General features: G+C 39.0%; 7 protein-coding genes and 1 long non-coding RNA gene across 17 annotated transcripts in view; 3 read left to right on the top strand and 5 right to left on the bottom strand.

Moving 5' to 3' along the window:
• Positions 1-4,047: 4,047 nt before the first annotated feature.
• On the top strand, positions 4,048-7,908 carry LOC124293972. The gene is made up of 3 exons (XR_006903833.1): positions 4,048-4,452; positions 4,887-5,561; positions 6,141-7,908. It is a non-coding gene; the product is annotated as an uncharacterized LOC124293972 (long non-coding RNA).
• A 358-nt stretch (positions 7,909-8,266) lies between these two features.
• Positions 8,267-10,337, bottom strand: LOC107228062 (60S ribosomal protein L15). Of its 2 annotated transcripts, none has more exons than XM_015669409.2 (5): positions 10,195-10,337; positions 9,420-9,600; positions 9,051-9,187; positions 8,842-8,952; positions 8,267-8,582 (listed from the first exon to the last, which is right to left on the bottom strand). In XM_015669409.2, exons 1-5 carry the CDS (start codon positions 10,312-10,314, stop codon positions 8,388-8,390), a joined length of 744 nt encoding a protein of 247 aa, XP_015524895.2. In that variant the 5' UTR covers positions 10,315-10,337; the 3' UTR covers positions 8,267-8,387. The 2 variants fall into 2 exon arrangements, with proteins under 2 accessions (XP_015524895.2, XP_046593066.1); XM_046737110.1 differs by lacking the exon at positions 10,195-10,337 and adding an exon at positions 10,085-10,192.
• Positions 10,338-11,036: 699 nt separating this feature from the next.
• Positions 11,037-14,700, top strand: LOC107228065 (ras-related protein Rab-11A). 2 transcript variants are annotated; one of them, XM_015669414.2, is made up of 5 exons: positions 11,037-11,390; positions 12,655-12,850; positions 12,941-13,215; positions 13,309-13,465; positions 13,654-14,700. In XM_015669414.2, the coding sequence occupies exons 1-4, from the start codon at positions 11,351-11,353 to the stop codon at positions 13,443-13,445; spliced, it is 648 nt and encodes a 215-aa protein (XP_015524900.1). In that variant the 5' UTR covers positions 11,037-11,350; the 3' UTR covers positions 13,446-13,465; positions 13,654-14,700. The 2 variants fall into 2 exon arrangements, with proteins under 2 accessions (XP_015524900.1, XP_015524899.1); XM_015669413.2 differs by having other exon boundaries at positions 11,038-11,390; positions 13,651-14,700.
• Positions 13,783-17,388, bottom strand: LOC107228064 (vacuolar protein sorting-associated protein 72 homolog). The gene is made up of 6 exons (XM_015669412.2): positions 16,903-17,388; positions 16,574-16,794; positions 16,290-16,472; positions 15,964-16,198; positions 15,610-15,846; positions 13,783-15,512 (listed from the first exon to the last, which is right to left on the bottom strand). The coding sequence occupies exons 1-6, from the start codon at positions 17,034-17,036 to the stop codon at positions 15,281-15,283; spliced, it is 1,242 nt and encodes a 413-aa protein (XP_015524898.2). The 5' UTR covers positions 17,037-17,388; the 3' UTR covers positions 13,783-15,280.
• A 113-nt stretch (positions 17,389-17,501) lies between these two features.
• LOC107228060 (exocyst complex component 3) lies at positions 17,502-19,914 on the bottom strand. The gene has a single exon (XM_015669404.2). It carries the CDS (start codon positions 19,807-19,809, stop codon positions 17,539-17,541), a length of 2,271 nt encoding a protein of 756 aa, XP_015524890.2. The 5' UTR covers positions 19,810-19,914; the 3' UTR covers positions 17,502-17,538.
• A 123-nt stretch (positions 19,915-20,037) lies between these two features.
• Positions 20,038-24,442, top strand: LOC107228067 (DDB1- and CUL4-associated factor 13). The gene is made up of 7 exons (XM_015669417.2): positions 20,038-20,235; positions 20,381-20,778; positions 23,137-23,305; positions 23,390-23,537; positions 23,622-23,922; positions 23,999-24,162; positions 24,293-24,442. The coding sequence occupies exons 1-7, from the start codon at positions 20,166-20,168 to the stop codon at positions 24,378-24,380; spliced, it is 1,338 nt and encodes a 445-aa protein (XP_015524903.1). The 5' UTR covers positions 20,038-20,165; the 3' UTR covers positions 24,381-24,442.
• On the bottom strand, positions 20,828-22,615 carry LOC107228068 (deoxyribose-phosphate aldolase). Its single transcript, XM_015669418.2, has 5 exons — positions 22,073-22,615; positions 21,795-21,982; positions 21,595-21,736; positions 21,143-21,519; positions 20,828-21,080 (listed from the first exon to the last, which is right to left on the bottom strand). Exons 1-5 carry the CDS (start codon positions 22,329-22,331, stop codon positions 20,847-20,849), a joined length of 1,200 nt encoding a protein of 399 aa, XP_015524904.2. The 5' UTR covers positions 22,332-22,615; the 3' UTR covers positions 20,828-20,846.
• A 250-nt stretch (positions 24,443-24,692) lies between the features above and the next one.
• Positions 24,693-26,409, bottom strand: part of LOC107228058 (tensin-3) — a 91,976-nt gene continuing 90,259 nt past the window's right edge. For all 8 annotated transcript variants that reach the window (XM_046737018.1, XM_046737014.1, XM_046737025.1 and 5 more), the window contains one exon: positions 24,693-26,316. In XM_046737018.1, coding sequence (XP_046592974.1) covers positions 26,107-26,316 — 210 coding nt within the window. In that variant the 3' untranslated portion in view covers positions 24,693-26,106. The remainder of the gene's footprint in view (positions 26,317-26,409) is intronic.

Below are 26,409 nucleotides of genomic sequence, written 5' to 3'. Positions count from 1 at the left end.
TCCTGCGGAATAGACGAGGCTGATGCACACCGCCTAGCCTGGAAGATTGACGTAAACATTCCTATGATCACCATTTTACGTCTGCGTGTCCCCCGATGCGGAGCACCGTTCGACGATTGCGATTGCGATATTGTTGAAAAAAAAAAAAAACAGGGTGAAATCACCCCCCGCCCCCCCGCTGCCCCGTTATCGAAAATGTAATTCGATAAAATATATAAGAAATCCCGAATCGTCAGACATACTTATAGATCAAAATTCATACAGTTCACGAGATGGTTGATTATACGAATCTCGATCTGGTTGGTATACCTGATGATTCCTGCTATCGTCGTTTGTTAAGTGATTTTTTGGATATTTTATCGAATTTACTAAATGAATCGTGCAATATATTGCACGCCGAATTTGACGCGTGAAAACTTTCAGTGGAGTCGTTTAGCTCCCGTTTCCGATCTAGTAGCAGTGGGTACAAGGATGAGCTTTCGTATGTCACAAAATGAATAAAATTGCCGCGTCAACAAAAGTATTATTGTACAAACAGTCTTGTTTCAGTCTTTAAACCCATAACACGCATATTTCAATAGAAGCATATTTCCTATCTTTAAATTTCGCTGCCCCGTTAATCCGCTTCATAAGCCGAGGAACCTGTTTAACTTATTCTGTAACGCCTACATCGTTACAACTGGTACAGAAAAAAATTTCACCATCTCGTGCCCGGACTGTGTATTTCCTTTCTTAAATTCGTCTATGATATAAAATCTGCGGCGAATCTGAAAAACTACCATGTATTGAATAAAAATATATAAAATATTACAACATGCATACTTATATACGTTACCTGGCGTCCAAATTTTACCGCCACGGTTTTTACAATTACATATTTGTCAGTAAAATAACATCGACGAAATTTTATAACGTAGTTACCGAAGCTTCATCCTCTGTTTTATGACTAAGCAATAACGTTATCTGTACCACGCGTAAAACCCACCTGTTTTTACTTGCGATATTTTAAGTCTCGGTACAGAATTTACATAATCTGCAGAACGTGACGGTTATACAGCTAATATGATACACGGCAGAGCTGAATATGATTTCGAACAACAAATTACCGCGTTTCAATTGCGAGAAAAAAAAAAAAAAAAAACGCCGCCAGCACGTACAAAATGAGTTATTCACATGTAAGAAAGCAATTTCATGGTCCAGACAATAGCCTGATAATTAATGACGTGACGCTTGCAAATCATCAGAATCCTGTCTCATTTGGATTAATGAATATGTAGTTATTGTTACAAAAACAGGCAAATCTGACGTTAATTCTTTGCACGAACATGAATGTCAGGTGCCTCTGCAACAATTATCCGGCTTGCGGTTATATGCAGGCAACATTTTCTAGCTGTGAAAATACACGCAGAGCTGACACGAAACAACGGTCATGGAAATATTTCAATCTTCTCTGTAAAGAGTCACTTTTTTGTTTGAATTGAAGGCTCTTCGGAAAAGTTCTCTCACGATTTTAGGACAAATCTACTCTGTCGAAACTTATTTAAGGACCAAATTAACTTTTTTTTCTTCTCAAAACACCCGAACCCACGTGTCGTAGTAACGAGAATTCTTTTGCCTTCTTGATCCTTTCGCAATTATCGTCGCCCACTCACAGGAATACATTTGTGAAATAACGTTTTGCGCTCGTGTAACTAGAACTGCGATCACGCGTACGATTGTCACGATTATTGACACCACCGAGGCGATAATTGTTTCCACTTCGACTCCGGAGTTGAAAATGTGCCAATATTATACAAACAAGTAACGAGAGGCGTTGTAACATTGATTGAGTTATTTCCCTATTTTTCTACCTACTCATTCCACCGGTAAAAATTTGTTTTCATCCAATCCGCCCGGAGAAGAGCTTCATCATCGTCATCATCGTTATAATTACACAGGCACCTGTACTCATTGCGAAAAGGATCGGTGCTAGCGATGTTTAACTTTTATTTATCACTTGGGCGTATGTTTGTCTTCTTCCAACTTCGCACTACTTGGAATCCCGGCTAATGGTTAAATTCTACACACACTTGAAACGGTGGTAAAAAAATTTCTGCGCAGTTGGTCCGGCATCTTTGGGCGAAGCTTCGAATTGATTGACACGGCGGAGAGGAAGAGAAGAAGAAAAATATCAAATATCAACCGTCATCTATCGTGTGGATTTTGTGATGTAATATCTTGTTTCATATCTCGTCAGGGAACATTTTTAACCGATCATTGGTTTTAAACGCGTTCGGTGAATATGTCAAAAATTATACAACCATACGCGACATCAACCGATGATTATTTTACCTATAGCAATTTCAGGATCGAAGATATCGAGTTTCGATCGGCATTTCGGTTCTTATGTAACGGTGATTCGCGACACGCACTGCAGCTGACGTAAAGGTTCAGGACGATTAATAAGGAAGATACCTTTTTATAAACAAAAATACAACGATGACAAAACGAGGAAAGCTTCCGCGTCCCCGACTAGCCGAACATTTCTTACCAACAAGTAATTCGCACTACCCGAAGAGTCAAAATAGTCGCGTTATCGCTCATGGCGAATCAGATACAAAACAAATATATGAATCAACCATCAACCTTTACCAACGACTTACAAGGTTCGAGCAATTTCACTCGATTACTCAACATCCGATTAGTGAATCGCTCTTCTCGCGTACACATACACTGCACGTTGTACAACTATAGAAATAGACATATGTGTGTGTGTGTGTGTGTGTGTGTGTGTGTATACCCAATACGCGGGAGTTCATGTAGACCATGTAGAAAACCTCCCATATTTACGGCAATCGTTACAGCATCGCGAATCTCATTATTATAAAACGGGCGATATATATTCATAGTTAATTACAAGTGTCGCCGCGAATAATGTCATGTTTTACTATTATTTGCACTTTGTCGATAAGCAGTATGCGAGAAAATCGAATTCTCTACATAACTCGTTAAAATCCACGCTCCCACAAATTACGTATAGAACATGATTGAAAGTTATTTATTTTGTAATTTTTTTTCACAGGTTTTTCGCTCTTGTTTTCTCACTCTTATGCAATTCAATCGTGCCATTCACCGACACAACTTTGGAATATATACACTATACCTATACTGGAATGGCACGGTGACTGTGATTGATTTTATTTCGCATTACCGCGTAAGGTTTGAAAAAAAAAAAAAATATCTCCGCAGCCTTCGCGGCTCAGGTACCTCTTATTTTATGCATAAGCCTGGAAGTTAGTTTACGATATTGTTAATCTATGCTTCAACATTTTTTATGGTTTTACTGTCGATTAGTAGATGCGTTAAAAAACAGAAAAATTAACCGTCTAAATGGGGAGAAAGAAAAAAAGAAATAAAAATACTATTAAAGCGCAAAACGCATTTACTCACCAGACATTAAACGTGAATAATTGAATCTGTGGTTACCTATATCGAATAGAACTAGATAATCTGCCGGCAAGTTCTAGGAACCGTAAAAGTTATACGACACAGGTCGTTAAGCGTACGCGAAAGTGATCGCGCCATGTCATAGGTATCATATTATACAGTTTATACTGGTCGAAGCGTGACCAAATTTAAATCACAATGTCTTGCTTCTTGCTTGGGTCAACGCGTTTGTATACGTGCAGTGTTTGCTTCGTCGTAACATGTGTGTACATACCTATATTTAAGTATAACTCCACGCTTACTTCCTTGTTGTTAAAATCAGCCGTGGAAAGTTGTGAAAATTTTCCTTAACACTTTCCCCGTAGGCTATGGAGTGGCGACGATTTTCGTTAAATAATATTCTCTGACTTTTCCCCGTAAAAATATTCCAAATTCCCTGAACTTTCATCACGAAACTTAGGAATGTTGGGCAGCTTCTATGACCAAAAGGTCCAGAAGTTGGGCGCCATGGATATATGAATTTGGATCTAAATGCACAAAGTATTGTTTCGCTTCAGACAAATAATTAGAAATTGAACAGTATACCATTTCCGAAAGTTAGCTTACAACTGAACTTACCAAGCATGGCTGAAGTTTGAAAACGATTTGTGAAAAAAGTACGTTCTTATCTACGGTCCATTGTAATTTCCTGACTTTTTCTGAATCTTCCCGGTCTGTCGCCACCCTGTAACACTTTTTTCGGATATTCATTTAAACGTACTCGCAATCGAAACGAAACTCTCAAAGATAACGAATACAAAAATCGGTATAAACCTGCACCGAAAGTACAGCTTTAAGAATTTTTGGAGAGCAATTAACGTTTCAGGGTTGCTCAAATACGCCGATAGCCAGGTTTATTATCGCTTTGACATTGGTAAGCATGATTTTTCTATCACGTAATTCACGTGCGTAGTCGACCGGTTGATCGCGAGCAATTTCAAGCAGAGAGAATTTGGTATTCGGATCGTACCGGGTACAGGAGCAACGGTAAGCGTCATTCTGCTATAATAATTTAATAGTCTCGGAAACAACTTCTGAGTACCGGTTCGTTTTTTCTATATCGTTCACCGCGTAGCATTATTCTTCGCAAGCACGATGATACTTATACACTATCCGTAGCACACGTGTAATGGTAGAATCGAGTTGGAACTGCGTAGATCCGCCTGTATATGCTTTGATCGTAATATAATTACAGGGTTCGTACAAAGTCATGGTATTAAATGTGATTTGGCACGCAAGATGAAAAAAAAAAAATGTGCGCGAATACCTATACCACAGTAATATATCACAAGTCCGAAACCCCGGATTATAATTCCCATTGAACGAATCGTCGGACGTTGACTTGGCTCGGATTTTGGCTGTTATTATTATTATTGTTGTTGTTGTTGTTGGCGTTATTGTTGCTGTTTTTATGTTTATAGTTCCGTATGCAAAAGTAATCGAGGGTTGAGTGATTATTTGTTGATAATTCGTCCGCTACTACTGACTTCAGGCCACCGTACGTACAGTGATTATGAACATCCTATTTTGATTTGCCCTAAAAAATAGCAATATGTTTAGGCGCAGAAGGCGGGACGGTAATGAATACGAATTTGATACATCGTTGAATTGGTATTTACAAATTGTTTACAACTTGGCTGACAAAGGTTTAATTTACGTAATCGTGATGATTGACAGGAGAATTTTAACTAATATTCATAGAATACGCGCAATTAACGAATGTAGAAAACAACTTCGAGTAATGTAATTGTAATTCCTTCCGACCGATGTTAGTGGAGGACCAAGACTTCGTAGTCCGTAAATGAAAGCTCTTCGCCGTCGAAGGGGATGTAGAGACAGCCGTGGCTCGCTTGGACCTGGAAAAACAACGCGTCGAATCGGCGAAAGAATGCGAAAAACAGAATCCAGAACCTTGCGAGCAAATACGGACCTTGCCGATGGTCTGAGATCCATTGTGAAGGACGCGTCCGACGTAGAGAGGCTCGCCGTCGGCAGTTTGTCCCGCGACGACACCGTCCGGAGGAATAGATCCGGCACTGCAGAATTCCCAAGCAAACTCGCCTTGGCACAGTACCTGAAGGAAAATACGTTAAGAGGTTGTAACTAGATTCTTTTAAATCTCATTTTCGCGCCGTACGTACATTCAAGTATATACACAGAAAATTTCACGTCGATCCGACAAATATTCTCCAAGTTACGCGCACATTTGCAAAAACGTCCCGGAGCGTTTGAGATTGCTTTTGAAATTTTTAACGAGTTTTCCTCAAAATTGTGTTTTCAAAGTCGGTGAGCGAGATTTCTCGGAAACGGCTGAACCGATCGGTCTCAAATTTTTACACAACCTTTATGAATATATTTAACATATCACATTTTGTAAACAAATCAAGGCGAAAACTTTTATGAAAAATCGAATTTTTCATTTCAGAAGCCGCCGTTTCGTTAAGAATTAATATTTTGCTTATTCCTTCGACTAAAGACAAGATAAATTTTCATATTAACTAAATCTTTTTTGTTTTTTCATTTTCGATGACTCAGTCCGGGGATATCTCGCTCGCCGCAAAACGGCGAAATTTAAAAATCATTACTCGTGCAACTAAAAAATATCGGAATGAGGTTCGACGTTACTCCAATATGGATATAAATTTTTATACTAATAAATTTAAACCTCTCTTCAGGAAAAATCTGGGTATAAGCCCTTAACGTGGTCTATTGTTCGTCGCTTACGCCGAACATCAAGTTGCCGATAGTAAAGGATCAGCGATAAAATGCACCTCGTAGTCGTCCTTAGGATGCTCCTGGCCGTTCCAACAGACAAAGGCTATCCCTTTGTCGGGTATTACTTTTGCAGGAATCATGTCACCCTCGTGAAAAGCCCGCCCTACGTAAATCTCGCTTCCATCTTTATCTCTTCCTCCCCGGATAGCGTTTTCGGGCAAAGGACGTCCTCCAGAACGGCTGACCCATCTGTAGGCTGATGAGTAATGGGTTTCATTCTGATCGTTACTGATATGTGCAGAACAAATAATCGTTCGAGTTCGTTGAAGGGTGATTCATACCATGGTTGTTTATCAGATGCAATCGCGTCGCTTGCACTTTCAATGATATTGGTGAGAGATAAGCACGCACTTACCGATGACTAGCAATCAGAATAAATCGACAGCGCAGAATTTCTTTTCTTGTCTTTGAGATTTATTCGTGATAATAATAATAGTAGTAACATTTATCATCATTTCTCAAAGGATTAGAAGTATTTACAACATACGTTATCTGGGCTGCTCGTGCAGTTTTATCAGTTTATATTCAATGGAACAAAGATCCCTATTAAATATGATGTCGTTTATACATAACATACTAATTAGGGTATAATTGCAGAATAACTCACACATCTAGGGTGTGTACATATACAAGAGTCATATGCCTCGTGAAAATACTGTACCACGATATATCTCGATGTCTTACTAATTCATCATTAGTTTGCGAAAACAGATTACGAATTACAGTCGCAAGCACGTGCATCAATAGTATACTTTAGTGGTACAGATCCACGCGTGAGGATCGTTTCATTTTTACGATTATACCATTGAAGAACGTAAAACGTAGAAACTATTTTTAGGAATATTATGTACTACTACATTTGGCGATAAGAAAAGATTTAGTATTATTTTAACAGTTATTTTTCTAGCATGCACATTTTATCTGGTGAACTTTTTCATTACCTGGCATTGTGACAAATTTCTCTCTTGCTCAATAAAACGCACTTCCGTAATGCTCAATCACACCAGGCAGACTAATTTTTTATCAGAATGAGACACTCGACTCGCCCGCATCTACAGGGAAAACCCTTATCTTATCTTTAGAATCCGTCACACGTTTGAATTTACGTGTATGTATGCATACTTATGTAATATATATACATACACATCTGGGTGCAGTTGATTCTGACCCTCCTAGTTTTAGCTCCTTGGAAATCAAGTTGGCAGCTAATTTGACGCACTGCTGGAAGTGGTCGGAGTTGATTACTGCCAACGTTGTTTCTGATCCACAGAAACTAGGGCGATTAAAATCAACGATACCTGGATATATGTATGCACGTACTTTCTAATCCAGGGTAAAAAGAGCACATTTTCTTCACCACGTGAGGGAAGAGACGAAGATCACGTACTTAAAGAAGAAATACACATGTTCGCCATTGACTGCTATTTTAACGAGCTAAAATGATCTTCAGAAATAAAATATACCGAGAGAGAGTTCAACTTTAGAAATTTTAGGACACAGGTACGTAATATTTTTTCACGCTTCTGGTTTAAAATGTAAGAAGAAAATCTCTTGATTTACCTTCACGTCCATCCATGTAAATTATCGTGTCTTGTGGCTGGTATGGAAGGTGTTCGTTGGAATCATCGCTAGTACAACAATTTTGTCCCATTTTGCCTCGGCTTGATATCTTCCGAAGAAAAATTTCAATTTTGCGACCGAGAGTTTCTAGGCACTATACAATAATAGTTTAACATGGGTGAAGTGTGTATTATCATATTACATAACCAGTAAGATTGCATTTCGATAAGATAACCACGATGTAATGTCGGCTCGTTCTCGTTAAACGCAAAACCCAGCAAGTAAGCGAATCATCGAAATTGATACCACGAACGGGGTTGTATCGAAATTCGATCATTAAGACTCGTATTTAGATCCAGACAGGTTTGAATCCACGTCGATGACATCTAGAATAATCTTAACTTTTCGCTCATACCGAAAATAATCTATCAAGTAGAGGGTAAAAGAGGAAAAATATCGCTGCGACTTTATTGTAAAATGGTGTTTATTCTCGTGACGGCTACCAACACATGCTGAATAACGTGTGTACGATAACGGACCACGACTCGCTCGAAAAAACACCGAAAAATATAACGCCGAGCACGTGCTTAACGCTTTCGGCGCAACGAGAGTGAGTTTCTTCTTAACCAGGCGGCGCGACGCGATCCACCGATCGTCTGCGAATAACGATGACCCTTTCCTAATCCACGTGAACTCCTGCCTACTGAGGTCTTTCCGCGCAGCTCGCGATGCTTTTGTACCGAGTTACAAATCCAGTTTACCTTTGGATCATTGCGGATTGCCTGTGGAGAATAATATGCCGTTAAAAATTAGGAACGCAAAGATATAAATCAAAATATTAACAATGTAATATAAGATAGGCCACCCAGTAATCAGACATCCAAGGAAGCAAAAACATCATCAGTTTCAATGCTAAAATAATGATATCATCATGTCACTGGGGGCAATCATGATATTTTTTTTTTTTGTAGCAAAAAGAAAAAATATCTCTTTTTTGTCTATATCTGAAAACTCTACAATTACCACAATACAAATTTTTACCTTGTGTGCAGGGTCAACGAGAATGATTTCATAGTATTTGTAGGACGAATCTTGAGCTACCCAGTAGCTGTTCAGCACACGCAGTCCACCACAGCGGCGACCAACACGTTCCTGTAAGAAACATGGTGAGTGAGGTCATTATTGCAAGATTGAATTAATTTTTTCTCTCATATTATTGCAGATTTATAAGTTGATATTGTGACTCTTACTTCAGCAATGGACTGCAGTTTACGTGTGGGCTTCAATTGGTTCACCCCGTGACTTTTTGGCTTACCAAAGGTAGCACCTTTGGGTACAGGGCGTTTACGACCTCCACGACGCACACGGATTCTGAAGATGACAAAGCCTGTAAGAATTTGTAAAACGATATTTTACTAATATTCAATATATTTAAAGATTAAACGAGAGTAGATCAAATACCCAGACCAAACAATGTTATTTAAAACTTTTCATCAGACAGTACATATCCCCACGGTTCAGTAAGAGTGGTGCATGTACAGTTCATCACAGAAAATATAAATTTTAAAGACAGAAATATGAATTTTGTTACATTCAAAAATATAAATTTGCGCAAATACCTTGCTTAGCTTTGTAACCCAAGCGGCGGGCTTTGTCGGGACGAGATGGCCTGGGTGCACGATGCATTTTGGTGAGTTGACGATACTGCCAGCATCTAACTCTAAGCAAGAAACGGAGCACATCGCTCTGCTTCTTACGGTACAGCTCTTGCATATACTTGTATGCACCCATCTTGATTCCCTGGTGTAAGAAAAAAACGTTCTCTTGATAACAGTTCAATTGAACATACGAAAATGATGTCAAATAAGCGGATATTTTTCAGAAAAAACAAGGGTAATTTTTCTCAATTCACTCAGGGTCAGAGTGGTGCATGCCCAATCATCATAAAAATATCGGAAACTACAAAGTTGTACTATTTCCGTACCCAGTCGAACGAAACAACCGTGCACGCGTACGACATGCGTTTCACTGTCAACTTTAGACATACTTAATGATTAATTAAATAAAAATAGACTAGCTAGTGATCAGATCAGATCAGCTTTGACGAAGGTAGTAAAAATATTTTATATCAAGCAAAGAGAAACAATTGCTGTTCGCTGCTTGGTACAGAATATATTTGCCGCTAGCTTTGTACGATTAATTGATACACTTGTGCGCTGGATAACCTAAAAGCACAAACGGAGTAAGACTTTTTGGTATTGCCTTGAGAATTGCAAACTATTACCGAGAGATTGAGGGTAAACGTATAATGGTGCAAAATCGAACGATAGAAGTTCACTGGAAGCTGTGATGTCCTGGATAAATTACGATTATTCAACAATATGTCCGACTCACCCCTTGCAATCCGAAACAGAAAAGGAAAGGACTTGAACTCCATCGTGTAGCGAGGTGCGGACGTTGGACGAGACGGCGCCACTTATCGCCGGCGTACTTTGCGCGCGTTCCAAAAACCATCCAAAATAGCCAGGAATATTTCAATTCTCTAGTCAATTAAGCGGTGTATAAATAATTATATTTGACGCGTTATTTAAATTGACATTTAATGAAGATTTTATCAAAGCTTTATATAATCCAAAAGCTCGTTAAATCTACTTTGTACATTATATATTATACGCAGAATAAATTCGTCGATGCAGCTGTGGGTTGAAAATGAAATCACGGTCGGGGGAAAAACGGGAATTCGGGTTTTGAAATCGTACGGACAAAGGAAATCATTTTCAATCTTTTGCCCAAACAGCAAATTGATGGTTCGTTTTAACGGAGCTATAGAATTCTATCGTACAACATTTTATACAGACACGCCTTGGGTTGGAATGTCTCGATAGTTATCAATCCGGAACAGAGCATTTATTATCTGAAGTGTCATCGCTGGACATGTGCCGCGTGATTATTGGACACTGATTACCAAGTATAATAATTCGAAAAAAAAAGTCTATTTGATAGCTAAATTACAGGGAACTTTATGGCGTTTCAATTCCGTTCTCGGATTTCTCTGAATTCAGTTGAGACTGCGGAATAATGTCGATGTAAGCGAGTTGTACAAAAGCAAAAAGCATGCAATATATGCGCGATCTGTCATTTTGACGTTGCTCATCATCGTGTCATCGCAATAACGCAGCGCATGCGTGTTACGGAGTTGTTTCGAGGTCCCGCGCAAGCGCGGGATATCGGTTTGGAGGGGCGTAGAAAGGAGGCCATATTGTACAGTTAAATTGAAAGGGAGAAAATAATTAATTGTATTATTTTAGACTGGGAACCGTCCAGTCACAGTAATTTTTCAAGTAAACACCCGTGCAGCCTGTCTAAATAATATACCGATCGGTAATCGGTGGTCATCGATAAATCGCTCCTAAAACGACGAGGCTTTTGTAAAATAAATACAGACAGCGACGTCGGAATATTTCTTGCGTATCCGTGATCGGAGGTAGAGGAACAAACGTCGTCGTCGTCCGCAACGAAACCAAGGGAGGAGTTCGTTGCTACCGCGGAGATGGGGACTCGAGACGACGAGTACGATTATTTATTCAAAGGTAATTGTACCCGTTTGAATAATCATAAACTCATAATCGCAACTCGATAATCAAGCGACGGAGCCATAACGCGACTATCCTCTGTCGGTTTGCCAACCTCCGACGAACGCGGCTCGGAACTCCATAGGACTCTTCTCATATAGTCATGTTTCACGCGTTGTTGTATTGTTGCTTGATTTAAGTGACATTGGCACATACGTACGTCACTTGCGTTCTTTCCGTCACGAGGAAACTAACCGTTATCGCTTTTCCGACCGCGAACAGATTATTGTTTGCAGGAACCGCGTTAACGGAATATGTTTGCCACCTTATGAAATTATTTATAGTTTACGCTATTCAAAACGCGGAGATACTCTGCGATCTTTCGACAATATCATTGATGGCATTTATTTGTTCCATTCGCACGAAATATCGAACGTTCCCGAATTACTTTGATTATAAGTTCCCGTTTTGCGTACAACGTACAATAAATAATCATGACGTCAGCAAATATCATTTCTTTTTTACTATTCTTTGTAGTCCTCATTTACGTATAACTCGTAATCAAGTAATGTGACTGTGTCACAACATGACTGAGCCTCCCTCTAGTCTGACTAATGCTTGTGCTCGGCTCTATATGAGTTGCTTTGTTAACAATGACCTTTGTCAAACTTTAGAAAATTATTTTTATGATAATTTTTTCACAGAGATGAAAGTTCAGTTTGAAAAATTTTCTGCACATTTATTTTCCAACACGCTGGTACTGAGAATTTTTGTGACGGAACAGGTTATTGTGCATCTTTTTATCTTTGTTTTGTCCATGTCCAACAGTAGTACTATCGCTATCACACTTGATTTGTTCGTCTGCTCGTAACATGTTTACAGGCTTGTCCTGCCTCCTGCTATACAACGAGCGCGACCTGACACCGAAATAATTTTAATAAATGAGTAAAGAATTCTCGTCGTCGACAATCGCCTACTTACATATATTCGATGTAGAACCCATTGAATCTGTTACCGCACATGCACATATCAACTTTAATTTGCATATATTACTCTATTCATGGCACCGTTTGATTGCAACTGAAATCAATTCTTCTTAGATTCTAGAGTCTAAGAGCACATCTGTAATTGATCGAGATCTCAAGAACTTGAGGTCAATTAATTTCCTTTCATAAGTCAGTACCGAAGAATTAGAACAATTCTGATAGGTAACAGAATGCCATTCGAGTACACGGGGGAAATTAATCAAGGTAATTCCAGTGACAATTGTGTTTGATTACAGTTGTCCTAATCGGAGACTCAGGAGTAGGAAAGAGTAACTTGCTCTCACGCTTCACACGTAATGAGTTCAACCTGGAGTCAAAATCGACCATAGGTGTTGAGTTTGCTACGCGCAGTATAGAAGTAGACAGCAAGACTATCAAAGCTCAAATATGGGACACTGCTGGACAAGAACGTTACCGAGCTATTACCTCAGCGTGCGTATATGATTATGGAATATTTGACTATTGTTCCTTGTGATTGGTCTGTTTGTAATTAATTTGTATTACATGTTGGATGTACGACAGGTACTACCGCGGAGCAGTTGGAGCATTATTGGTCTATGACATAGCAAAACATTTGACGTATGAAAATGTGGAGAGATGGTTGCGAGAACTTCGGGATCACGCAGATCAGAACATAGTGATTATGCTGGTGGGCAACAAATCCGACTTGAGGCACTTACGAGCAGTTCCTACCGACGAGGCTAAGGCATTTGCGGAGAAGAATGGCCTCTCTTTTATCGAAACATCCGCTCTGGATTCGACCAATGTTGAACTCGCTTTCCAGAATATCTTAACAGGTAACATGACAAGAATTCAGTTTCAATTTAATACGAAATTTTGAAAACTTATAATCGTCTTACGTTTCCTTATACATTCTTTCAACTCTTCAGAAATCTACAGAATCGTTTCTCAGAAACAAATTAGAGATCCTCCCGAAGGTGACACTATCCGGCCGCAAAACGTAGAGCCAATCGACGTTAAACCGACGATGAATGCTGACGGAATGCGCAAGCAGTGTTGCCAGTGACTCGCCTTACTGCTTTCTATGTGAGTGGCGCTGTGAAATTGATTCTATTATGGTCATTCGTTATTTAATTATTCTTTATCTGATTAATTTCCAACCATTACCTGACACAAACTATTCAAAAGCTTACATTTTACTAATTTAAGGACGTTTTTCTCCTGTTTCCTCTTACTTTCTGGAGCGTTCTGATATCATTCCAATTTTTCAGAAGCGGTTACATGGTGGGCTGGAGGGAGAGAGTGGTGACTGGTGGTAGGTACAGCGGATGCGTGGTAGGACGCGGACTAAGACTATATTTTCGATCTTGTATAGGTGTAGAAGATCTTTTTTTGGTCTGTTGGTTTAAATGGCAGAAAAAGATTCAATTCTCCCGAAAAAGCGACGTACAAGATAAAGAATTCACCGTGGCCGGCACACCATTCTGCCCTCTATTCAAATTTGTCTTATTTACTACTATACATATACATATATATACACATATATATCTACACTATTATACATATATGTATGTATATATATATATATATTACGTTATGATAATTAAATGTTGTATTACCGCTTCTTTGTAATACATATATAATTATTCTTCTCTACGCATAGTGTGATGATCACGAGTACATATACTATAAACAATTTATAAATAATAACACAATTACAATGATAATTGTGCAGAGCAGACGTCGTAATGAAAATACTAAATATCAATAAAGACGAAACGACGAAGATGGGAATGACTCCATGTTGATCACTACTTGCTCTCGCGCGCACGTAGTAGAATTAAAATAAAATGATACGCGCAAGCACTAAACTGTATGCTTTTCGACTTTATTTTTTACAAACAGCTTCGTGTCCAGAAAAACGTGTGAAATATTAATTTAAAAAATGAAAAAACAAAGGTAAAAAAATAATAAACAATTTCACGTAGACATTTAAATTTAATTTAAGATTGCGACCAGGAAGACATTTTGAGCATGTACAGATAAATGATTGATTGGTTTGATACGCGTGTAGACGCGTTGCAGATTGCGAGAACCATCTTTGTCGTAAAATAGAATGACTTGGAACTGAATGAAATAAATCGAAGCAAAGGCAACAGCGAACAACACGTTGTGGAACTTGAAATGTCTAGGCTTCGCGCACTACACGAGAGATTAACAACTCCTAATTACTATACAAAACATGCTTTAGAAGAAATGAAGGAAAAAAATCTTGAGAAAGAAAAAATTAAAAAATTAAACACACTGTTATGAAAACCTTATGATATGCGTAATTTACTAACCTTATTATTAATTACAATTACATACCTAATTTTTTTTTTCTACACATTTAATTTTATTCATATTGAAATAAAGACGTCTCTTTCGTTGTATCAAATAGAAAACGTCTTAGTGCTGATTGTGGTTTCCTGATTAAATCCATGTAGGTAAATGATAAATTTGCATTTTAGCAATAAAGAATATGAAAACAAAAAAACTTTAACTTATTCTACTAGTTAATGTGAAGTGGCAAAGCTTTATTAAAAAAAAAGAAAAAAAAAAAAAACAATAAAAACCATTGAAACTCGTTCCGTTCGTTTAAAAAATAGATATTTTTTAATCCAATCCCAATTCTTAAAATCCCTCGAAGGAAGTCATCTACCCAACAGAGTAGAAGCAATTTCCATATTTTCGAAAGGGAAAGTGGTGTAAATTGCTTCGATTTTTTCGATTTTCATTCTCATTTTCGTATGAAAATACTGAAGCAGGCATTTGATAAAATAATTATCCAGTGTCATGTCAAATGATGTGACAAAAGACTGTTCAATGCTACAAGGAATAGCGATTGACCAGAAGGATCAGCTAAGATGCCTGCGACACTGAAGCGGGTTCCAGACGAATCGTATTTCTGTTATTATTGCGACGATTTTTCTGACGCCATTCAAGCCACCGTACCAATTCAAGGTTTTGAGTAGCATCGTTTGTCTCTGCACGAGATTCCAGCTGTTGATAATACGCCTCTCTTAATATTCTAAACATTTGTATATTTCTGTACGGTAGCTGTGTCACTGGATCCATATACCGTGCAGGAAGTCTAAAATCATTCAGAAAATATAGTGTATTAGTACCTGATTATTTCAAAGTAATCACCTTCAGGAGTAATACATCAATGTCGAAAGGCCGTAACTTACCTTGTAATTGCACAAAGAGATTTTAGTGAGGGGCGAGGAGCAGGTGTACGTTTGAAAGCTTCCGTAAAAAGTCGTTCGTTTTCAAATGTGATGAAAGTTCTTTCGTATTTAGAACCTGTATCTTCATGAATGATTTGACTTTCAGCTTCATTAGGAGCTGAGCTCGATTCTCCCTTCTGTTTAATAGGTGTATCTTTGTTACCGCCGTCAATAGTTTTTTGTTGATCCATTATTTCTCTGAAAAATAATTTTGAAAGTAGTTAGAACTACGGCAGTTATGGACGTTTTTGTTTTTTATTGCGGTCTGCATATTGCAAAAGGCTTTACACAAATAACGACCAATTTAAGTCTCACTGTTTTTCAGACAAGGGAGGTGATAATCCAGGTTCTAGAATATCACTGGTTGTATTAGTGGTATTTTTTTCATCGTCAGCTTCGACGTTAATTTTTTCCTCATCTTTGTCAGCTTGTGTTTCAGACAGCATCAAAACAGGCATAGACAAAGATTGGTAACGTATAATGGGGCCAACATTTGTCTTTCGCACTGTCCTCGTGTTTTTCTTCTCGTTCTCTAACTTTTGGTATTTTTCTGTCAAAACATGTTAAAAGTATGAGTTGAATAACCATCCATCGGCACAGACAATCATGTCTTTTTACTTGCCAGCAGTATTATTCATTACCTAATGATTTTAAATTTACTTCCTCCGTGATGAGGGCTTCCTCCAACAGTTCTTCCTGCGTTGGCTTCCAAACGTCGTACTTTACAGTCTTAACTTTTCTCTTCAGATCCTCATTTCTCTCTTTGAGTCGTCTTTGGGTCGCTGCCGACTTTGCAGCAGTAGAACGACGAATGGATTTTCTCTCTTTAAAACGAAACGGGGATAGTAGTTTGGCATGAGGCTATAAATACTGCTGATCGAATGGCTATGATCACGTTTATCGCCATTGATATTTCCTGATATACCTGAATTGTCAATAGAAGTTCGACGTTGCCTGGGTGTCTTAGTCTTTTTCTCTTTAGGAGTAGAATGTGAGTGTGCTGAGGTAGGTTTAGGCTCTTTGTATGCCTTTGTAACAAGGCGTCGTTTTTTTTTGGGTCCTTCTTGTTCGGGATCGGAAACAGGCTCGTCATTTTCGTCTATACTAAAATCTGAGTCCACTTCATCCTCGCCTTCGTCCTCTTCCCTGAGTATTCAACAACATTACAATGAAGTATTATTCTGTGAGTGAAATACTAATTTTATGGAAATATTAAACAGAATGTTTGTCAATTGAAATTCTCATCTAACTAACATGTAATCGTTATCCTGCTCGACTTCTTCGAACCCTCCGTATGTAGTTTTATAGAAATCATCCTCTTCTTCTTCGTTGAGTAATCTTGCCATTTTATTCCCAGCATTGGAACGTCTCTCTCTCGTCGATGCCATCGTAGAGAAATGTTTTTTGACAGCACGATTGATTCAATAGTTCACTTTCTTATTAATTATTGTTCATTCGAGGAGAAGATCTTTGATTCAGTGATGCCTGTGAGGCTCAAGCCACTATTGACGTGGGTTTTTGAGGTTAGATCACACTTTCGTGTTCTCGCCAAACGCGTGGCTGTGCGCAACTGTCAGACGACTGTTTTTTTTTCAAACTGAAAAACAACGAACCTTCTATATTCGAGTGTAATTTTTTTTTCAGAATAGAATTAAGACGTTTCGAATTGTGACGTCAGCTACAAATGATAACACGTTTGATTGAAGAAAATTTTGCCGACATTGCTGAATGTATACTTATTGGCTGAACATGCAGAGCACAATTTCTGACAGAAATGCCCGTACAGCTAGCTCTGTGGAGTGGGATATAGAAGTGAACCGAAAAACCTTTCCCATTTTTAATAACTAGACAAATTTCTATACAAGACGAAAAATTATTTATTTACAGTACTCAGGGTTTCCAATTTAAGAAACTATCCTGGATGACAATTTGCTTAAATATACTATTAGGCATGGGCTGTGGAGCTGTTCGATTACGTTGAGCTTCGTATATGTACGCTACTTTTTCCCTAGCTGTAGCTCTCGGTATGTCTCCTCGGAGACTCAACAATCGTACGAGATGATCTTCGGTCATGTCAGGGTATTTTTCAACGAGTGAATGTAGATCCAAAGATAAAATTTCAGAATCCTCGCAACGCAGTACTTCGGCCAGTCTTTTTATTACTTCGAAAGGCGAATCAAAGTTGCCCACTTTGGGTGCAATTCTGACGAAAAAATTCTTTATCTTATCAGCCTCTGTCATAATTTTTGATGTGCAAGTGAGACATTCGTCGTACGTCTTTAGCGATATCTTTCGCTGCAGCATAGCTGCTATATATCGTTTAGCTATCAGATTTTGAGCCTCTGTAATGACATATTCAAAATTCTTTACTCTAAGGTGATTATAGTCCTGAAAATAGTCCTCCAAGGTTACGCAGATCGTTTCTACGGGTATCGGCGAGGAGAGCCATTTTGGGGTGAGGAGATCTTGGAAGTGGAGTTCCAAGTCTAGGAACGACTCCTCCAATAAAATGGTCGCCGCCTCATCTCTCAGCTGTTGGTAATTGGCCAGGAGAGCCTCAAACCTGACAGCAGCATCACCGCTGGCATTGGAAACCCAGTAAAGTTGTTTCATTTGCTGAGCGAGTTCAATAAACTGAAGGCAATTGTTTACAATGGTGATCATGTGGTGAGTGAAGTAAGGAACTCTGCTCCGATCCTCGAAATGTTTGCTTTTGAACTCAAGTATGGCCTGACGATACGCCGCACAGTATCTCACAACTTGGTCTATACAAAGGACAAGCGCTCTGGCAGTTAGTTGATTGCTGATCGTTTTCGTTACTTGGAGATTCTGATCCACCATTTGAAATATGATTACCGGTGCTGCCGTGTGGTAATAGGTTTCTTGCGTACTACCTTCTGGCAGTACTCCGCTCCACCAGTCAACCTTTTCAGTTTCCAATGTCTTCTTCATCCATTCTTCATAGTTCTGTTGCATGTTCTTCAAGTATTGATCCTGCAGTTCCTCCAGGACCTCGTTGCTCAGCAAAGGTCCTATATCACTGGTGTCGATGTTCAGCTCCGGGTGTTGCATTAGTTCTACACCTGTATAAGTGTTCATTATCCAGGCAAGCAGAGATACGTATTCGTTACCCTCTAGGCCATTTGCTATTATGTCTTTCAAGTGTTGAGATAGACTGTTATGGTACATCTCTACAAACTTCCTGACTATGTTGTAAGAGGGTGGGAAGCAAGGTCCGCACAGTGTTTTTACCACCCTTAGGTCCTCGAGGATGAGGAGACGTGCCAATTCCAGATACCTTGCCAGCCACATTTTATTGTCTGCTCGTTCATCTACATGAGTTCCCTCGACTCTGTTGGCCACAGATTTCTCCAATACTTCAATTGCCATCTTTTTCCAATTCTTCGGTCTTCCCGGAGGCATGAATCCGCTCTGCTTATGCCTTTGAATTGCAAACTGATCCGCCTTCTCTTCCCGTTCAATTATCCTCAGCGCCGTAACAATGATGGTTGGTTCTTTTCTGACAGTGTTTAAAGTGCGACCAACAACCAATTTAATTTGCTTTTCCATTAACTGCGACAAAGTTTCTACATCTTCAAAGTACGCTTTCAGCATGACTTTATCGGCGAGTGATTGATTGGGCAGCTTGTGCAGTTCGTACAGCAAGTCGTCCCTCGAATTCTCCAAATCCATCAAACTCTGATGGGCGTGTAAAAGTTTTCCTTCGTTTATCCATTGCTTCGTCTTCTCAACGCTTTCTGGAACAGTGAATATGTGTTTCAGGTTCTCTTTAGCGGTGACGTACTGCGAGTGTCGCATGTTCTCATCTTGAACAGCCTGCAGAGTGTTGTTCAGCTCAGGAGCGGAGCCAAATGACTCGCCGATCAGGTCCAGTTCTTGTTTAATCAAGGAGATACTTTCCAGCGACTCTTGAAGCTGATTGAAACCGACTCTCACCCCGTCCAATTGACTTTGCATCGCAGTTTTCAACTTCGTTTCAATCGAAGCTTTTTTCCGACTGATCCTACGCTTGTAATGTTCTACTTTTTCCAGCTGACCAGGACGCTGGAGCATATTTATTATGTGTTTCGTCGCTGTTGCCTTAGCTTCCTCTTCAGATTTTCGAAGGTCCAGCATTTTTTCTCCGCTCTCGTTCGTCATTATTATTTTTAAACCTCAATCACTCTGTTTGTTGATAGTAAGCGTTTGACAGCCGTCAGTTTTTGAGGTTATAACACAGCTGACGCCCCCATGAGCCCCCATCTACACACCAGAGCCATGTTGCATTTAATTTTCTTGATCGGCGAAGTTTTTAGCTAATAAAGCGATATCATTAGTGTGTTCCGTTAGATCCGACCAATCCTAGGTTACTTCATTTTCAAACATAGTTCATACAGATTCATACACATGGCACAGTAGCCCTTAGATTTCATAGTGCGTTTTTCTCACATGTTTTGTAATTATCAATCGACTTACATATTGGATAATTTACGACAGAGGGCTGGTCCTGTACCAAAATGAAAGTCAAGGTGCTCTGCAGAAATCCCGATGAATATCTGAGAGAAACCAAACGAGATATTCATAAAGGTATTGCACGTATTTCTACCTAGTTTTTCTAACCTATAAACCGTATTGTGTACACTGGATTTGCAGCGAAACCGACAAAAAAGAAAATTAATCTTTTTTCTTTCATTTTTTATACATATTTACTAAAATACTTGATTTCTTCTAGTTCCCAGAAACTACGATCCATCCCTGCATCCGTTTGAGGCTGCGAGAGAGTATACAAGGGCTTTAAATGCAGTCAAGCTAGAGAGAGTATTCGCCAAGCCATTCATAGGGAGTTTGGATGGCCACAAAGACAGTGTGTCTTGTCTTTCCAAGCACCCTCTAAAGTTATCGATGCTTTTGAGCGGAGCATTTGATGGAGAGATTAAAGTGTGGAATTTATCGCAACGCGTATGCGAGCGCTCGTTTCTGGCTCACGACGGTATAGTTCGAGGTATTGCATTTTCATCGGATGGGGAAAGCTTTCTGAGTATCGGCGATGACAAAACTATAAAGACCTGGAAGGCAGAAAGTTCAATAACGGGAGAACAGGAGGATCCTATTAACACCATTGTTAGTAAGGTGAGTTCGTATCTGTAAAATCCTCTTAAATTATTAAACAAAATTAACGCAAGTTTTTGAAGATACTTTTATTTGTCTGAATCATCAAAGTTCTCATGCTCGTATAAAGTAGGTACTTTAGCCTCTTTAACTTCATCCAAAGACCTATTAATCTCGCTAGTGATGTCACCTAGCACACTCGAAGCGCCGATTCTGAACAGGCTATTATGGAGCCATACATCGCTCAGTTCTTCCTTGATCAATACCAGCCACTGCAGCGCTTCTCCCCAAGTTTTTATACCTCCAGCTGGTTTAAATCCGACCTGAAAATACGCAAGTGTTACCAAAAGTATTTCGAACGAAATTACTAACTTATTGCCCGTACCTTGTAACCAGTCAAGTTATGGTAGTCCCGAATAGCTCTGCACATGACAATCCCAACAGGTAAGGTAGCATTTACCGTTTCTTTTCCGGTAGAAGTTTTTATAAAATCTGATCCAGCCATCGCTGCGATTATTGATGCTCTATACACATCTTTGAGGTCAAAAAGTTCACCAGTTGCTAAAATAGTCTTCATTTTTGCTTTTCCACAGGCTTGCTTCATTAATTTAATCTCATTGTATAGTTTTTCCCACTGATGAGTTAACGCTAGCGTTCGATTTATGACAATATCTATTTCTGTAGCTCCGTTCGAAACTGCGAGCGAAATTTCATCCATCCGGGTTTGCAACGGATATTGACCGCTTGGGAATCCGGTAGCAACTATGCACATCATTGGACATTTGTAAACTCATCGTTGTTGTTTTTATGTGAAATTTTGAGTCAGACATTTCTTACCGCTAGCCACGTTGACTTTTCCCGTGGCATTAAGGTTTTTCAATGTTTGCACAACATCGGCGACACGCGCAGGATATACACAAACTGCTGCAGTAGACAGAGAGCCTTCCCATTCAAATGGTAATACGATAGGCTTAACAGCCTGAAAATATTGAAATTGTTAGATCACATCCATCCAAACAGTCTGCATTTAATGTCACCTTCTTAGTGAGTCTTTCAACACTTGCAAAAGTGTCATCACCACCCAGTGTCGTCAGATCTATGCATGTTACTGCTTTGATCAGCCATGCTACACGGTTGCATTCGGTAATACTATTCGCCTTTTCAATGATATATCTAACTCTGGTATTTATGGCTGGTACATTTAAATTGATGCGCTTGATCAAGGCTGGAATAGTAAAAAGTTATTAGCTTACTTCAATTTTTACTACTTTGAACAAGTTTCACACCCAGAAAGGAATACAGTTGAATCTCTTACAAGCATCAAATGGTCTGCCAAGGTTCTTTTCTACCATCTTGATGGAGTTGAGTAATTTTAAGATAGAAGAGTAACGGTGCTTGGTAAAGAACTTGGAAAACTGTCTTATCAAAATTAGTGAACTAGAACCACTGTCTTCTACACAGATGCGGGCACTTCTATCAACTCCGATCTTTTTGCCATAGAGCGCGGCGTAACCGTGTTGATAACGCTGCAATTTCGGTAGCCGGAGTGTGCAGGGTGTGCAACAAAGAGGCATATATAAAAGCCAGCCTCCCCCTCACCGGCGCCACCTGGCACATTTTTAGGTCACGGTTTTAGCATCGACATAAAGAATGGACTGCGAGAGCGGGCCAAAAACGTGTCCGCCGAATGGAAAGAGACGGACAGCAGTACGGGCCTATTCGTGTTCTTGTTTCAGCTACGCGGTGGGATATTCAATCAATAGCGGTCTTGGAAAGAGACAGCGATTAACACTGCAATGCTTTATCTCGCTTGCACAGCGGCGGACATATTCTGTGCATTGCTCAGGCAGGGAACGCGCGGTCCATTCTGTATGCCGATGAGTTTTAGAGACTGAGTGCTCAGAATTTTGTAGAAGACCGTGACCTGAACGGACCTGCTATTTATGGAAGGTTATCTGTCAATAGGGGTCTTCACTGGGACCCTCGCGTAGTTGAGGCCACAGTTACTTGTTTTACAGAGGCTGAAAAATTGAGTTATAAAACTTTACTTTTCATAATTAAATAACACTTACTTTAATGAATTTATTTGTCAAGTAGCTCATTTCTCTTCGTAATAGACAGTTTTAAGCATGGGTCAATTGTGGAAAACAAATATATTTTGATTATTGCACAGATATACTGTCGCGAAAATTATTTGACAGTTTTGGCACAAATATATTATTTGATTTTACGCTCGCAAAAAAAATACTAGAACATTGGCGCTATCTACACCGAGTTTGACGAGTATGGAGTTTAGGCGGGATATTCAAACGCAAGTTATGGTGTTGGTAAATAAAAAGAGCTGCTAAATCAACTTGGTGTTTTACTGTCAAATTGCAGACTGTCCTAACGGGCTTGAGTCATCATCGAAAAGACCCTGTGTTTGCAACCTGTGGCGAGGTATGTCAAATCTGGGAAGAGACCAGAAATGAACCTGTGCGGACTTTGAAGTGGGGTGTGGACAGTTTACACGATGTTAAATTCAATCCTATCCAAACGAACTTGTTAGGTAAATGACGTATGATTGTATCCTATTTTTATACTAAGATCTGGGCATATTTATAGTATAATCTCATTATATTTATTATTGCAGTTGCCTGTGCCAGCGACAGAAGCACAATTTTATATGATACGAGGGAATCTGGTCCACTGCGAAAAGTAGTCATGAAGCTAAGAAACAATAAGATATCGTGGAATCCGATGGAGGCTTTTGTTTTTACCTGCGCCAGCGAGGATTATAAGTAAAACTCATTTTTTACATAAAATTTCGAGGCTATAAATCGGGGCATCCCAGTTTTTACAATTTAATTTTTTTTCTCGCTCAGCCTCTACACGTTTGATACGCGAAAATTGAAGTCTCCTGTGAACGTGCACATGGATCACGTTGGTGCAGTTGTAGATGTAGATTACGCCCCGACGGGTAAGGAATTTGTCTCTGGAGGATATGATAAATCGATCCGAATTTTCGATGTGGCTAAAGGTCATTCGCGAGACGTTTATCACACTAAACGTATGCAAAGGCTTACTTGTGTCGGGTGGTCACTAGACGACAAGTACATTTTGTGTGGTAGTGACGAGATGAACATCAGAATTTGGAAGTCTAGGGCTTCCGAAAAGCTTGGAGTGGTTAGTCTTTTTTCTACGTTTTCCTCTCTAGCGTTACTTGCGCTGATTGTTTAATTTTGCACTTTGCGTTCACCAGTTGAAACCAAGAGAGAAAGCAGCCCTCAATTACAGCGCAGCTTTGAAAGACAAGTTTGCCAGTCATCCGCAAGTTCGGAAAATCGCTCGTAAAAGACACGTACCCAAGCACATATATAACGCTCAGGCTGAGCTTCGTACAGTGCGAGAGAAAGTTAAGCGGAAGTAAGTATTTGGCAGTAGTTATTTGTTTTTCAAAAAATGAGATTATAGAGAAAATCGTCAGTTTTTGATATCGCGGATATTATTGCCTCGTTTTGAACGTAAATTAAAGATTTTTGATTTATTTTTCCAGGGAAAGCAACAGACGGGCTCACTCTAAACCGGGCGCAGTGCCATTCGTGTCTGAAAGATCAAGACATGTTGTTCGTGAAGATGAATAAATATGAAAACTATAGTTAATAAAGATTATTTTCTCTCCAATAAATCTACGAAAATTTATCAATACGAAGCGTTTTCACCCGATCGTTTTGCAGCGATACGAGTTTTACTGTGGAATCGTGTGAAAGGATTTTAAAGTCATCTAGATGGACATGTTTCCTCGTTTCTTGCTTGAAATCTTTTGCCGCAGTTTATTCATTTATTTGTAATAAATAATTTTATTGTTCCATCATACAACGAATTTATATAATTATTATTATCCTTACAGTATGACGAACCCCAAGCAATGGTTAACTTTGTTCGTTCAGCTCTTATCTCACAGCAGTTTATTTTTGCTTCTTTTTTTTTTTAACGTTTATTTTAGCACTTTTACTGCGTGTGTTTACTAAAATTTGTATGTACTATTGTATCTATTCTTCTTATAGTCGAGTGCACGTGAATTGATAATAAACTGCCGTAGAACTGGATTGAATAACGTTTCAAAACGTCAAATTCAATCGCCGGGGTTTTAGGATCGAACGCGAATCCGCCTTGTAAACCCGATTGTTCGAAAGTAGGCATTATATATCTTGATATATATATAATAATATATATTATATAGTAGCTCCGTTTTATTTATCTACGCGATTAAAGCGGTATTTACTTTTCGTTTTCATCTTATATTCATATATATAATATATATATGTATATATTTTAAACTTATTTTTAGTGTCTGCCCCCATTTTCTTTCTATACAAGACTAGGTTGCTCTCGCAGCTGCGCGATTAATAATTTTTTTTATCTTCCTTTTTCTCCTTCGTGTGGTGATTTGATATTATCATTACTATTATTATTATTATTATCATTATTATTATTATTATTATTATTATAATTATTATTATTATTATTAAATATGAATCTTGGCATTAGTTTAACAATAATTATTCATATTTTATATATACATATAAACACATTTACATCAACTTGACAACATGCTACCAAGGAGGAGTAGGTTGAGGAGGAGCAGGAGGAGGAGGAGCTGGTGTCTGCAGTATAGTTAATAAAGTGGCCTGGTATAAATCGTATAAATTTTCAACTCTCTCTTAAATCTTCTATCGTTTCGGTAAAGGTAGCCGAATTCGTAAGTACCGAAAATTTAACAGGCGAGCCGTATCTTGAGATTATTATAATATCAAATTCGAGATAGAATCGATAGAATCTTTGTTAGGGATGAAAAATATTTCAAGTAGTGATCATTCTTCAGCAAGGATGCGAATACTTTTGTGGATGAACGTTCTTCCACATCATTTGATAACTTGTAACAGCGTTCTGATTCACCTTTACAAAATTCGGTTGATCTGCATAATAATCATCGGGCCTGCAAGTACGGGTATCAAATATTTCGTGAGTCGAGAAATTTTATCGAAGATTCAGTTCGGGTTTCAAACACTCGGCTCAACACAATAGCCAACTTCTACGATTATCCTCAATTTGAATTCAGAGTATTTGTGGATATAACAAGAGTCGTTGGCGCGTTAATCAATTAACGAACTCTCACGGCATCACTGGGTTTTTATTTTCCAACGTCTTTTCGTACCACTAATTATTGGTCAGCGAACTCGGAGACCAATTAATTTGCGACTTGTAAAAATTTCGCCTTTACTTTTTGGTAGCAAAGGACGATCCGCACATCTGTCACGCATCTGGAATCTGGATCAAGAGAATCGTTACAGTCTCGCGCCTCTCAAATTAGACGTTCAAGTCTGCCATCATCTTCCGGAAGTCTGCCAAAGTGTTGTAATCCGGGTCAGAATCAATGTCCGCGAAATCCTTGTTCGAATCGCTCTTGACGAAGCTCGGATTGTATCGGCTAAGGGACAAGGGGCAGGGCAGAAGTTCGGGCATCACCGAATGATGCGTTATCAATGCCGTTAGCGTCGTGAATTCTTTTGTAAAGCCCTGCGAAAAGGAAACAAGTAATAAAAAACGGTCGTACACACACACACACACACACACACACACACACACACACACACACACACACACAATATA

This window comes from Neodiprion lecontei, chromosome 1, assembly GCF_021901455.1.
Source record: "Neodiprion lecontei isolate iyNeoLeco1 chromosome 1, iyNeoLeco1.1, whole genome shotgun sequence".
NCBI classification, from domain to species: domain Eukaryota; kingdom Metazoa; phylum Arthropoda; class Insecta; order Hymenoptera; family Diprionidae; genus Neodiprion; species Neodiprion lecontei.
The sequence above is the reverse complement of the archived record's forward strand: the minus strand, read 5'-3'. Positions and strand labels throughout refer to the sequence as shown.